At 34.2% G+C, this 15,215-nt stretch overlaps 1 protein-coding gene and 1 long non-coding RNA gene across 3 annotated transcripts in view; one reads left to right on the top strand and one right to left on the bottom strand.

Annotated features, from left to right (window-relative positions):
- The window catches only part of LOC148759103 (uncharacterized), a 44,615-nt gene extending 38,256 nt beyond the window's left edge, over positions 1-6,359 (bottom strand). The window contains exon 1 of the long non-coding RNA XR_016022465.1: positions 5,829-6,359. This is a non-coding gene — a long non-coding RNA (uncharacterized LOC148759103). The remainder of the gene's footprint in view (positions 1-5,828) is intronic.
- On the top strand, positions 4,659-14,539 carry KERA (keratocan). 2 transcript variants are annotated; one of them, XM_074325293.2, is made up of 3 exons: positions 4,659-4,804; positions 6,412-7,305; positions 11,557-14,539. In XM_074325293.2, exons 2-3 carry the CDS (start codon positions 6,420-6,422, stop codon positions 11,727-11,729), a joined length of 1,059 nt encoding a protein of 352 aa, XP_074181394.2. In that variant the 5' UTR covers positions 4,659-4,804; positions 6,412-6,419; the 3' UTR covers positions 11,730-14,539. The 2 variants fall into 2 exon arrangements, with proteins under 2 accessions (XP_074181394.2, XP_019597715.3); XM_019742156.3 differs by lacking the exon at positions 4,659-4,804 and adding an exon at positions 4,840-5,071.
- Positions 14,540-15,215: the final 676 nt, after the last annotated feature.

Genomic DNA, 15,215 nt, shown 5'->3' with positions numbered 1-15,215 from the left:
TGTTTTAATGCCTATTGCAAATAAGTGCCTTTTTGATAAAATACAATTCAGCTGCTCTTAATTTCATCAAACGTAACACCTGTGTGTAGGTCGTAAGAGAGGATTCCTATAGTCCTCATTAACTCTGAGAGAACTAAAATGTGTCCTAAATACCTAACAATATCTCATCTGCCAAATTTGCTTTGCAACGGCAAGCAAACTAGATTGGAGGAAGTGGATATGGAACTCCAGGGGTAATATCTTTCAGGAGAAAAAAGTGAACCTATTATATCTGATTTTGTTTATTAACGCTTTTATAATGTTCTAAATGCTTTTAAAATATTAACTTATTTAATCTTCACAATGACCCTCTGAGATGGCTATTATTGCTATCATTATTATCTTTTATATTATCCTTAACTTATAGATGAGAAGACCTAAGGCAAAGACAAATAATTGTTCCAGGTCTCACACCTAGTAAATGGCAAAGATTTATTCAAACCCAAGAAGGTCTGGCTTTTAGCCAGCACAGTATGTTGCCCCTACTTACCGAGTGCCAAAAAGTTTCTAAAATGATTTTACAACTCTGTTTGAGATTTTGGAAAATGTTAGTGAAATATGTGTATATGTATATAGAAAATACTATATGTAACTTTATATATATAGCAAATAAATGTAGTACAATAAAGAAATTAAAGTGGTTTTCTACTATTTTAGAAGTAAACAATACTTCTGTTATATAATAATTCATGCAGTGACTATTCCATCAAAGTTTGTGATATGCATACATTAGGAATTCCTGAAAGGAATCAAGGAGTGAAACTAAGCAAGGAGCTAAATCCTTATCTAATGAGAAAACAATAGATGTTTAAAATTTCTAAGTCAAAGAAAAAGAATATGAGCAAGAATATTCAGGTAAATACTTAAAGAAATCCATAATAGAGTGAGAATAATGACCTCTTGGGAGAGAGACTTACACTGAAGTGGGTGGTGTGGGGAATGCTCTTTTTCATCAGTTTGTAGCAGTTTTGATTTTTTTAAATATATCATACTATATTTTAAATGTATTATTTTGACAAAATATTTGAACAATGTATATTAATATGTGTTAGCTATATATTTTAGGGGATTTCTTTTATGTCTCTAAATTGTTTAGTCAAACAAGGCTGAAATTGATGCATAAAGAGAAAATGTTTTCTCCCAGCAGAAGTCCAGGTAATTATACACAAACAAGCTCCTGGGAGCTCCTAACTAGTCCAACCGTTGCTAAAATCGATGTGTCGGACACACATTCCACCATGTTTGAAATCATACTGAAATTTTATGTGTTTTACACCCTCATGCATTGCCTTCTCTTTTAAAATGTTAATGATCTTCAGCGATGTCCCCAGATAAATTCCTCAGACTTAAGACAATTTAGCAAAATATCCTTCCTATGTTAATAGGTGGAAGTAGAAGCAAGATAAGCAAAGAGGAAACAATATAAAGTGTGAAAAGGAGGAAAACAGTTTAAAACAACAATAATACACAACTTAACAACTTTACCCCATCCCAAGTTTCTAGAACAACTTTTCTCAGGTAGGCCAAATGCTGACATCACATTCTCTGCTGAAAGAAATTTCTGGGCCTCGTTTTTCTTATGTGGAAAAAGAGAGTTTGAAGAGATGATATGTAAGTACTCCTTGAGTTTTAACTTTTTTCACTATGAAATTTTCCTACATGTTTCTGAGCATGTTCACCTTCTTTATCTCATTTGATTTTCAAACAACCCCTCCTAGTAGTCAGGGCAGGTGCATTATGGGTGGAATTAGGCTCATGATGCTTATAAATAGCCTGTGCAAGCTCAGACAACTAATAAGTTGCCTAAAGAAAACTTTAATTCACATATTGTTGTTTTTGTTGTTTTACCATATTTCTAAGACTGTCTACTATGTTTCTATTTACACAGTTATGCTGCTCAAAAAACTCATGGCTATTAAAGTGATATTTATGCTTTATGTATTTATTTGTTCATTTACTCATTCAGTAAATATTTATTGACTATCTACTATGTCTAAAGTTCCACGGACTTCTAAAATATCAATGTGTCTTTGGAGAGATAATGCCAAAACCACATTTAGGCCTTCTTCCTCCCTCTTAGCAGAGTCAGATAAGACTGAGCAAAGTCTTGCATTAATTCTTAAAAGCACAACTCAGACATTCTCACCATCATCTTAATTTAATTTATTGAACTTCTGCTATACAAATGAAGAGTTTAAGTCTCCATTCTTCGGGAATCAGTAATCAAAGGAAGGTAGATTAGATTGTTATAGGAAAAATAAAGAAATAGAGAATATACTAACAGTGGAAACATCCTGGTTTTAGTCTGGAAATAATGATACCAAAGCTGGCAAGCATTGTAGATGGTCATTTTTATTTATATCATGTCTCCCAGGATCCTTAAAATGTAATTGCTATCATATGCTCATAAAATAAGAGGGAAGAATTAAGAATTATTTCCAGATTTCTGGATTAAAAGACTGAATAAGACAATAGTGTCACTCAAAAATATAGAATGACAAGAGCAGTTAGAAATAAAGAGATAGTAATTGCATTATATATTACATATTTTATTTTACATATATATTACATATATTACATATATTATATATATTTTTATATGACATACAACAGGAGATTTCTAGAAAGCAGGTATATACACATAATGGAGGGCAGGCCTTCTTCCAGAGGCTGGCTGGACAGAGATACACAGGAGTCATCAAAATAGAGGCAATAGTTAAAACCATGGAAAAGCACACGAAATATGTATACAACAAAAAGAGCACAGAACGCAGGGTAGAATCTTAAACATCTCTAAATGCTAGAAACACTTTAAAAAAAATGTTAGAGGAAACAGAGAACTTCAGGATATAGACCGAGAGAGGTCAACAGAAAAGGGGAGGAAAAAACTAAGAATGGCGTCAGAGAAACTAAGACAAACATTTAATTAAAGGGGAGGGTGAGCATTCTCAAAAGTCACAAATCAAGTAAGCTAAATACAGATAGACTTCAATAGGTTAATAAGCATAAAGATTATTGCTGATTTTTGTCAGAGCAATTTTAGGGCAGTGGAGGGATGATGAGAAGCCATATTTTGATGGGTAGACCATGGATGGAATGGTGAACAGGAAATTAAGATTGAAGGCAACCAGTATACTACTTTAATTTCCTTACAATGAACATGTAACAACATTTGTGTAATAAAATTAAGAAATGACTGAAAGAAGTTTCCCTAAAAGAGAAAATTAAGAAATAAGAGAGTAGTTACCGGAGGGCTGCGCAGATTTGAAGATTACCTGTTGCTTATATACTGAGGGTTTAGAAAAAGAAGAAAGATAAAAGAAAAAGTGCAGTAGATAGAGAAAGTCATTGTGAGAAAGCAAATAACATTTGTGTTGTTTTTTCTTAAAATACAATATGAGTGTGCCTGTAAAGCTATGAAGAGATCATGTATCAATCAGATCTCAGTCTATAAAAGCTCTTAAACTTGAATGCATTTCCCAGTTGAGAATATAGGGCTCATACTAAATGAAGAAAGGCTTATATTTCCATAACCATGTAGGACAAGCTGGAGCCACCTTTAGTTTGTGAGGTAGTCCATCACTATTTAACAGATGACAAACTGAGCTCTAATTGAATTGCCAATGGTTAAGAGGGAGGAGGCAGATAGTTCAGAAATGTTCCTTTGAATCCAATGCTCTCTCCTGTTCCCTGTGCTCTATCTCTGATAATACTTATGTGAACAGTTTGAATGAGTCATATAAATTAAGCTTTCTGATCAAGATAGATTATGAAAAACAAAATAATTGCAAACAATACAATAACCTCTGAAAAATGAGTTTTGTTTATTGGTGTCTTTCATCAAAAGGCATAACAATTTTTTCCACAAACATAAGAACTAGAAGACATTATCTTGGGCATGTACGTTAAAGAAAAAAACATTAGCAGTGAGACAGAATGTCCTGTAATGGACTAAATGCAAAATATCTGTTATAGTGAAAAAAAAATTTATTGAAAAAATTATTTGGAATAAAACTCACAGTAGGAAATAGAGATGCAAAAATTATTTATATAAAACAGCCTGACACCACATTCAGTGCCAACATCAGGTATGGCTTTTCAGATTTCTCTTAAAAATGTTTCAAATACAGAGGGTGCCAAAAAAAAATGTATACACATTTTAAGAAAGGAAAAACACTACTAAAATTGCAATACTCAATATATACTGATAGCAAAAGATGAATACAAGTCAAAAGATGAGTATAAATTTTGGCACCCCTGGTATATTTTTCTATCTCTTTTTCCCTTAATCAGACACAATATATCTAAAAAGAATTTTAGAATCTGTTTCATATGAGAAAAAAAAGTTCCATATAAACAGAGGACATTGGCCCTTCTTTGTATTCATTTTTTAAAAAGATCTTCTAGAAAAAAAAAGCAAAACACAAAACATGCTTCAAAATCTTTTTGTTACACTTGAAACCAAACTGCTGATAGATCAGGTCTAGATATCAGTACATTACAAAATCTTTGGAAATGTGAATTCAGAGTAAAAATTGCCCTGAATTGTTGTTTTAGGTTCTTGAGATTAAAGTCAGAATTTCCTGTGCTGGGCTGCCTAGGTAACGAGGTGCTGTGGTTGTTGGAGGGGTTAAAGTTGGAGCTCATGATGCATATATATTTGGGAGGATTCATAAAAAACACGACAGTGGAGCTTGGGTCAATCCATTACTGTGGATGAGCAGTGACCAATAGAAAGGGAAGAAGAAGATCCAAGAAAACTGAGGTAAGCGGGCTTCTGAAGCCCTGTCAAAAGTGGAAACAATAGATCAAAAGGTGTGCGTGGTGACTGGTCAGCATAGGTTTTATTTTTTTCTCATAGGAGGTTTGACAGCATAAAACAAAAACAAATTGCTTTAGTCAAAGTTTTGTTGTTGTTTTTTTTTTCTTTTTTCTTTCTTTCTTTTTGTTTTTTATTTTTTCTTTTTTAACCGATTGTTAGCAAACGTCAGATCCAGACACAGGACTCAACGGTATATTCCTGGACAGTAAGGTAAACTATTTTGTACTTTTTAAAACTCTTAAAGTTAAGAATCTGAAGTTCTGATTCATCAGAGGCAGGGTTACAGCTTCAATAACTAAAACAAATTTCTATTCTGGAAAAAAAAAAGAATATTTTAATGTGTTTTTGTTGGAAGATGACCAGAGTAGCATTCTGCAATTGTAAGAAATTTGACAGCTTGCGCAAGCAGCTCTACACTTGTCATTTCCCTCAATTTAGTGACAAAATTGAGACATCAGCATTTCATAAATGATATTGATTTCATCTTTTCCAAAGGAATCAGTAAAATTTATTCAGTCCTTATTATCAAGTGGTTGAACTAAATGTATATTGGTTGAATATTACTGTTGTATAGGTATATATATGTAAATATATGTATACACATATGTATATCTATATGTATGTGTGGATGTATTTTTTCCTGTTAAAATTATTCATGGTACCAATAACCTTGTTGATATTCAATGGGAAGTGTTTATGTTTTTCAGATGTATCATTTATCAGTAAGTGTTAACCTATCATTTGCTAGCAGCCATACTGGAAATATGGAGCTCTATCTCCATCATACACATGTTCTTTGTTTTGTTTTGTTTCTTATTAATCATAGTAATGCTATAGTTGATACATTATTTACCTAACTGCTATGTATATATAGACAGAATTCGGAATCCTTATTTCTTAGCTGAACAACTTGATTCTGTACTTATAATATTAGAAGTCTCTCCCCGGACCCCCGAACAAAACTTACCTGAGCAGTTGAGCAACAGAGTAAGAGATTAATCACACACTTTTCTTCAGATCTTTAAATCTTCCTCACAACAAACTGCTAAAACATTCTTTGATCACTTTCTGTGGTTCAAGGGCCAAAGAGCCTGGGAAATCTCATCCAGATGTTCTGCTCATTTAGGAATAAAAGTAAAAGCATATGCCTACTTCTTAGGAACAGCACAGACTTTTGAATTATTTAAAGGTCATTTTTTGTACTCTTGTATTCAATCCGGGTTTCAGTTAACTCCCTTGCATTAAGTAGCTTGAAATGGAAAAGCACTTAGAGATCCTAAAATTTGCTTTCCATTTCTCAGTTTTCATTGTGATTGGGTTAAAACCAGAAAGCTACATGTTGTTGAGTCAGTTTCAGTGTTTGCAAAATGTTTTGCACATAGTGTCTATTAAATAGATAGGTATTAATTGATATCTGTGTACACAATGATGATATGTGTTTACTTTTCCCTCCAAGAAGCAATGTTTATTTATCCTTTTGGTGCATACACTTCTTTAAATATCAAGAGCTTCAATATCTAACAGTTGTGTCCCTTATTCTATAATGGCAGGTACTATAATGGCAGCCACAATCTGTTTCATCATCTGGATGGTATTCGTAACAGATTCTGTATGGACCCGAACTGTGAGACAGGTCTATGAGGTACATGATCCAGAGGACTGGAATGACCAAGACGTCGATTGTCCCCGGGAATGTTTCTGTCCCCCCAGCTTCCCTACTGCTTTATACTGTGAGAATCGAGGTCTCAAAGAAATCCCTGCTATTCCTTCAAGGATCTGGTATCTTTATCTGGAAAACAACCTGATAGAAACCATTCCTGAGAAGCCATTCGAGAATGCTACCCAGCTGAGATGGATCAATCTAAACAAGAACAAAATAACTAACTATGGAATTGAAAAAGGAGCCCTGAGCCAATTAAAGAAACTGCTTTTCTTATTTCTGGAAGATAATGAGCTAGAGGAGGTACCTTCTCCATTGCCAAGAAGTTTAGAACAGTTACAATTAGCGAGAAACAAGGTATCCAGAATTCCTCAAGGAACCTTCAGCAATCTGGAGAACCTGACCCTTCTTGACCTGCAGCACAATAAACTATTAGACAATGCCTTTCAAAGAGACACCTTTAAGGGACTTAAGAACCTCATGCAGCTAAATATGGCCAAGAACGCCCTCAGGAATATGCCACCAAGATTACCAGCCAATACAATGCAACTGTTTTTAGACAATAATTCCATTGAAGGAATACCAGAGAACTATTTTAACGTAATTCCTAAAGTGGCCTTCCTGAGACTAAACCACAACAAATTATCAGATGCAGGTCTCCCTGCAAGTGGTTTTGATGTATCATCAATTCTAGATCTTCAACTGTCTCACAATCAACTCACAAAGGTGCCCCGGATCAGTGCTCATCTGCAGCACCTTCACCTTGATCATAACAAAATTAAAAGTAAGTAACCATCAGGGTGTCTCTTGGACTGAAATGGTCATGGTCATTAAATTAATTCTCTATCTTCTTTAAGAATAACAATTCTGTTGGGTCCCCCCCCCCCAACGAATGTGCCCTTAGATTTTTTTAAGTGTGTTTCCAATTTTCAGTATTATGTTTTATCCATTTAGAGACAGTCTCAATGAACCAAGAAGGTCCAACCTTCAAACTGCAGATTGAAAAGTGGATTTTAATCCAGGAGGCTATTCTCTATCTATTGGAGAAAAAAAAACTGGCTCTCTTTTCTTTAACTCCGAGGAGATTTCAATATTTCTGCCTCACTGCGTAGATTTCTTTCAGAAAGTGTTCCAGGCACAAACAACCTCATGAATAGTAACAGAAGACATAAAATTTACAAGGCATCAGAAAGACATGTATGGCCTAAAATCTACAGCACAACTGCTGCCTGAAAACACCCTAATCAGAGTTTCTGCTTTAGATGAGAGGATTTCTCAAACTTGAGTGTGCACTGACTGGTGGCCCCACCTCAGAGTTTCTGACTGAGGAGGTCCAGGTGAGACCAAAGACTTCTCATTTCTAACAAGTTCCCAGGTGATGCTGAGAATGCTGCTCTGGGGACCATGCATTGGGGACTGTTAGGCTTTGCTCAACTTACATGGAAACCAATGCCCCTGGAGGTTGGCAAGTCAGGATGAATGATAATCAACAAGGTAGAATAAATAAATACCTTTTCCTTCCCTGAAAATAGCTTTTTATAAGGGAGAGGGAGAAGAGTGCAAAGTGCCTTGGAGGCAGAGAAGCCACCAAGGGAAGATGTAGTTGTAGAATGTAGAGGCTGGAGACATTAAAGGCATACTTGGCACCTTCACAGTTTTCCCTGAGATCAGGCTGACTTTGGTGTAGAAACGGGCAATGCGTTGGTGTAGCCACAGGGGTATTGGGAGCAGCTGGCACCTATCCGTGCATCCTCAACCCCAGCACAACCCTTGAGGAAGGTAACCTTGAGGAGACTTCTCTGGAACAGCCTTAGAAAATGCGTTCCTAAAGTAAGGCTCAGTCATGTAGTTTGTAGGAAAAGAACACAGACAATTGTCAGAAGGTTGTGCTTTCTCGTTATTATTATTCACAAAAATTTTCTTTAAGCATATAATCACATAAATATCCCATTTATAAAAAAGAGGCAATTTTCTACTGGGTGCCGCTCAGTTATTCAAGACTTGCTTGGTTTTCCTAAAGCATTCTTGAGCACAAAATCCAGGAAGTAATAAGCAGGTTACTGCCATAGCAGTTATTTTTCCATGGTGATGAGACAGGTTATTGACTCCTGCAGTCAAAAGCAAAAGATGCAGAGGAAAAAAAATGTTAACAGCTGAATCTGTTCCACTGAACCAAATACCGTGTTTCTCCAAAAATAAGACCTAGCCGGACAATCAGCTCTAATGCATATTTTGAAGCAAAAATTAATATAAGACCCGGTATTATTTTACTATAATATAAGACTGGGTTTTATATAACATAACATAATATAACATAGCATAACATAACATAACATAACATAACATAACATAACATAACATAACATAACATAACATAACATAACATAACACAACATAATATAATACCGGGTTTTATATTAATTTCTGCTCCAAAAGATGCGTTAGATCTGATTGTCCAGCTAGGTCTTATTCTTGGGGAAACACAGTAGTACAACAGACACTATTGACCTGAATATATGCAGTATTTTTCCTGATGAAAATTCTGTGCTTCTGCAGGTGCATTCCTTATCTGACAACAAAAGCCACACAAATATTCAATGTGGGAAATTAATTTCAAGTGATTCTGTATGGGTCCCTGTTTACGAATTAGGGATTTCCCTGAGAATTTGAGAATGAGGGTATCTAGGAGTGACATTGCAAAAATTCAACACACAGGTAAGCGCATATGAAGGGCACTTACCTCATTATACAAAATTACACAAAGAAGAATAGGACTCTGTACTTCTTCACTCATGTTTTAAAGAGTTTTCCCAAAGCGTGTGCTCATATATTCCTATTTTTCAACTGTTCTCATAGCTTAGCACGCATCAAAATCACCTTGAGGGCTGTGTCTGACTCAGCAGGTCTGAGGTGGAGTCTAACCATTTAGTTCCCAGGTAGAGTATTGCTACTGCTGGCCCAGGGACCACACTTTGAGAACCGCAAATTCTCCTCAAAAGAGCCTCGTTTGCTATTATTAGGAATTTCTGAAGAAAGAGAAACTGAGGCTCAACTAGGGGAGGATATTTGCCAAGAACAGTCAGTATAATAGCCAGGGCCTGAGCCTAGAACTTCTCATTTTAAGTATTTGTTTCCCCACTCATAGAGTATAATCACAGCATTGAGTATAATCACAGCACATTTTTCTTCAATTCTGAGAATAAAAAACTTTAGAAAATTTTCTATCAATACAAGTAAGAATAATTTTAACACCAACAACCTCAACAAAGAGAAATTTATTTATTTGCTTCTTTATGTAGATATCAAACATGGTCATTTCTATGTTCCAAGAAAATACATTTAAAATAAGTATTTCTCTGGCTAGAATTATTGGCTTACTATTATATCATACTGAGTTATAATAACTGTTAAAGTACTTAGTTCTTCTGGCCACATAATCTACTCTAATTGTTAATAAAGTGGTTTCCAAGAAATACACCTTTTATATGAAGAGTTCTCAGAATTTACAAGGCAGTAAACTTTTCTTCTGCAAAAGTATGGAAACACTTATTTATTTCTTCTGAACACCTTAAGAGATTTTAAATTTGGCAAAATGTTATCTATTCAAATAAGTTACTTCTAAGTGGCCTCTCAAAAACACCACAATTAATTTATGTAAGTATAACTAAATTTAGAGTACACATTTAATTTTATGTTCCATTTTTCCACACATGCTTTGATTATGGGGCATGAGGGCGAAAAGGGGGTAGCACATAGAAGGGACACAATCTATGCAGTAGGCAAAGGACGCTTGCCTACTGGAGAGATTGTGCAGAAGGAAAAGGACTAGGCTGGGATCCAGCTCTGCCCTCACTTGCCGAAATACCTTGTGTGTATTACCTTACCTGTCTGAGCCACGATTCCACAATACCCAGGTAGGGAGAATAATAATGTTGCCTGAGGAAGGCTGTGTGATGATGATAAGGTGGTAATGTAGGTGAGAAAAAAATAACTTTATAAACACAAAACTGTTATACAAATATGAGTCATTATTTTTAGCTAGTTCAATTCACAAAATGGCCTAAGATCATAGCAGTGCAACCTCACTGTAAGCATAAAATCCACATTGTATATCTGTATGTGCCAACAGGACACAAAGAGAGCCATTGCCCAAGTTAGGTGGGTCTCATCTTCTAAGGGAGATCGCTTGCTTGAAATAGTTTCAAAATGAGATTTAAAGGCAATATACAGGTTCATTGAGATCAGTTATTACACACACTTCTCTGAATTTTGCTAGTTTAAGAGGCCTGCTCTCCAGAATGCTCCAGAATCTCAATATAATCACTGATGCCAAGGGCTCTGATCCAAGGCAGGGGCACAATCCTAACCATCTGAAAAGGCTGATGGAATATTTCCTGTCTTGAATTCTTTGTAATTCAATTCTTGGCAAATTTCCTTTCCAATTACACACATTTACGTATGAAGACTCAAGGTTGTTTTCTGTAAGTATTACATATGTACATTTACGTTAATTGTACTTTTTAAAAAACTTGTCATTATATACTATGAGTTGGAAATTTTGCATTTTAAGATAATTTTCAAGCACTTTCTCTAATCAACTGATTTTCCACCCATGCATCCATCTAGCCATCCATCCACCCATGCATCCACCTATTCTTTCAGTACCAGCTCTGAACCGTTGTCTCCACTTCTAATGCCCCTGAATCTTACCTGTCTCATCCTACAGTAGTCTAAGCATGCCTTATCTCACCTTGTTTTTCATCACAGCTTTGAACAATGTGTCCTTTCTGGCGCTCTGTACTAAGTATAGCAGAATATGGAGTGAGATGATTATACACATGTTACCTGTTCTGTTCAGGATTACTCTCATAAAATGGGTATGCACAACCCTCAACACAAAAATTATTTGCATCTCTGTCACTTTCATTGATCATAAGACTGGCCCTCCATAGACTGTTGTAATAGTTTCTTGGTCTTTCTTTCCCTGATTTCTTGTGTTCCAATGCATTCATTCATGCTATCTTTGTCTCCCCAGATGTGAACGTCTCTGTAATATGTCCTACGCCTTCCACACTGCCTGCAGACCAAGATTCCTTCAGTTATGGACCTCATCTGAGCTACCTCCGTCTGGATGGAAATGAAATCAAACTACCAATCCCAATGGATTTAATGACCTGTTTCAGGCTCCTTCAGACTCTCATTATTTAAACACATCTTCAACAATCTAAAACTGGTTTAATAAGCTAATATCTCTGGTATAAAATTTGGATACCGTTCATAGGTTTAAGACAAAAGTCATATTCCCAATTCCTCTTGGTCACCCTTTTTATTTGTGCAGCTAGGTTTTTCTATTCAAAGATGCTTTCATCAATGATATATAAAACAACCTACTTTAAAAAAATAAAACAGACACAGAGTGAAGATAGTTTATCAACTCAAAGATAGTTATTTTTTGTCTCTTTCACAGCTTATAAATACCAAATAATGCAATTGCATTGTTATGCCCTAGAAAAGACATGTTTGTTTGCATATGTTCAAAATAGCTTCTGCAGATATTATATTTACTGTATAAGTACAGCAACCTAACAAGAGGTAGGAAGATCTGAAGAAAGTTTAAAAATGAGATATTTCTTTATCATAATTATAAAGAAATAATTAAATTCAGATAAATAGCTATGTAGCTTCTGTAGGTGTAAGTTTAGTATTTCCCTCAAGAATGGGTATTAAATGCATCAAATACTTCACAACAAGAGAACTTTAGTCATTTAATACCAAATAACAGGGCAACAGCCATTTTTAGTTTCCTACTATTTTCTATAGCTGCTGTTCTTAGATATAGTACCGTGTATTTCAGCAATTAAAGTCGTAAGTTTTACATTTATTATAACACATTTCTGATAGAATCTTAAGTGTTTTAACATTTGAAATCCACTTGAATTGCAGTGTTCAACTCATATATTTGTCAGTGTTTTTTTGGATATTTTTAAATAAAAAGAGTGAATGCTTTTTAACAAAACAAAAGTAAAATATTTATTTCAGGGGCATTACTCACAAGTTTTATTAAGAGTGTATTTTAATTGAAAGTGTTATACTAAAAATCATTTCCATTTCTCTAGCATGAATATATGCAAATATATTTTCCCACTTTATTTTTTCCTTTTGTTACAGTAAACATAAGAAAAAACTCACATTTTAATTACCTGACATACTCGTAATACACCTATTTCACATAAGTTAAAAAATATCCCAGAATTTTGTTAAGTAGCAAAGTATAGTTTACTTTAGATTTCTGATTTTGTAAGACATATGCTATAAACAATAAATATTCCATTGAGATTAATGCATGCTTTATATATTTTACACAGTATTTTGAAAAATTCTATAAAATTTTGTATATGTCCCTAGAAAAGGACCATATATATTTGTGAAACAACAGATGAAAGAAAACCTAACATGATACTTTACTCCAAGGCTTCTTAGAAACTTAACATGTTATTCTGTAATGTGAATTCCCAAGAAGAAAATATAATGTACAGTATTTCCTACTTATTTTCATACCAAAACTTACTTGGGATGGAAGGAAAGAACCAACTAACATACTTTGAACATATTTTTTTAAATCCTGGATGAAGGCAAGAAATTAAATTAATTAACATTAAGAAAAAAATAATTTTAAAAGACTTCAAAGCAAAAATAAAACTATGTCATATATAATTATGTCATAAAAATACAACTAATCAGATAGCTTTAGGCCAGGGAAAAGGAATATGTTGAGAAAAACATATTAACTTTAGATATTTGAAAACTTGCCATGTGAAAAGGGGATAAAACATATTCCAGAAAGCTCCAAAATGAAGAGTATAACATATGGGAAAAAATTATTATGAGCCATATTTTACTTCTAGCTAAGAAAGAATTTTGTAATAGTTAAGATTCACTCAGCAATGAAAGCAACTTTTCTTGAGGTAGAGTTACCCACCACTGGATCTGTTCAGAGAATGAGTGATGATTCTGGGAAATAATATAAAAGGGATTTCTGATCAGGAAGAAAAGTTGTGAAATGTCCTCTTAGACCTTTTCCAACTTTAAGAATTCTCTTCCTTCATTCCTTCCTCCCTCCTTTGCTTCCTCCCTTCCTTGCAGCTTTTTCTTTTTCTTTATATCAGAAAATACATTTTGAGCACCATATATACCAACTATATTACACACAGGGGATTTAATAGTGCACACAGTTTATAATATACTATAGTGGATGCAACACAAGTTAACCAAATAATCACAAATCTGTGATAAGTGCCATTAACAAAGAGCTATATGGTGCAAAGGAAGTACTAATAGTGATTTGACAGAAAGATTCCCTAAAGAAATCAAGATTAGGAGAAACACATAAGGATGACAAGTATTTCATAACAAACGATAGGAGGGAAAAATATTACAGGTAGGGTTTAAAGACTCTGTAGTCTTTAGGAACGATTTGAAAGTAACCGAAGTGTTTTAGGTCAGAAGGGATTGTGGTCATTGAGAGGTAATATCTTGTAGCACTAAAGAACATTAGTACTGAAGCTAAATTGCTCAGTTCACATCCCAGCTTCACTGTTCTGTGGTCCTAGGCAGAATCTTTAAATTCTCTGTGCCTCAGTCTCTCCTCACTTACAAAATAGGACTTAAGCAATACCACCTACCTTATGGTGAGAATTGAATGAGTTAGAATATGTTAAGTGTCTTGAACACTGCCTGACACATGGTAAATAAGTGCTTAGTAGTAGTGGTAGTAGTATGTATATACATACCTATATGTATATACCTATATCTATTTCAATACAGATATGTATATACCTGTATACTAGATATATACCATATAGATAGATAGATAGATAGATAGATAGATAGATAGATAGATAGATAGATATAGATATAGATATATACATATACACAAAGTTTCTTATTGGTGCAGTGGGTAGAAACGTTTGAAGGGAACCAAGACTAGAGGTGAAAAGATGAGTTAGGATTTTAGTCTTACACAACAAAGAAAAGAAAAAAAACTAAGGTAGTGTGGAGTAAAAGGGAACTGATGGTAGTGGTAGAAATAGTAGTGGACAAATAGAGAATTAAGAGGTTAAATAGTCAGGATTTGGTGGTTGATTGGATAAAAGGAGTGAGGGCAACGAGGGTATTAAGGGTTTTGTTTGCATAACTTAATAGATGCCAGTATACTTTCTAAGAGAAGCATGTTTAGAAGATCATGAGATTGTTTTTAGATGTGATTTGTTTGAAATTATTTTGATTTATTCAATATGAGACTTTGTGTAAGTTGTTGAACGAGAACTAGTGTTAAAAGGAGAGCTCTGGATAGATTTATGTAAACAGTGTAGGTGAAATTTTCTAGATTCTGTTAATAATTCCAATAACTTTGGAAGAATTCCACATTTAAATATTCATACTCTCTTGAGGTAAGACTGAGGCAGGGGTGAAGATAGACTAAAAGGCAAGGAATAATTATCACTATTGACAAATAAAGCTAGGAGAAATACAAGGAGCTTTCTATCAGTAAGTTTTTAAAAATATATGCACATAGTTAATATAAAGTCTTTAAAATTTACAAGTAATATGCTGTGTGTTTTTTTCCCTAATGTTGTATAGGTTGTGACTATTACAAAAAATTTTTTTAAAAAATCATAAAAAATAACTAAAAGA

Source organism: Rhinolophus sinicus, chromosome 1, assembly GCF_057876585.1.
Source record: "Rhinolophus sinicus isolate RSI-liver-muscle chromosome 1, RSI-T2T, whole genome shotgun sequence".
Lineage (NCBI taxonomy): Eukaryota > Metazoa > Chordata > Mammalia > Chiroptera > Rhinolophidae > Rhinolophus > Rhinolophus sinicus.
This window is presented reverse-complemented; position numbering and strand designations above follow the sequence as displayed.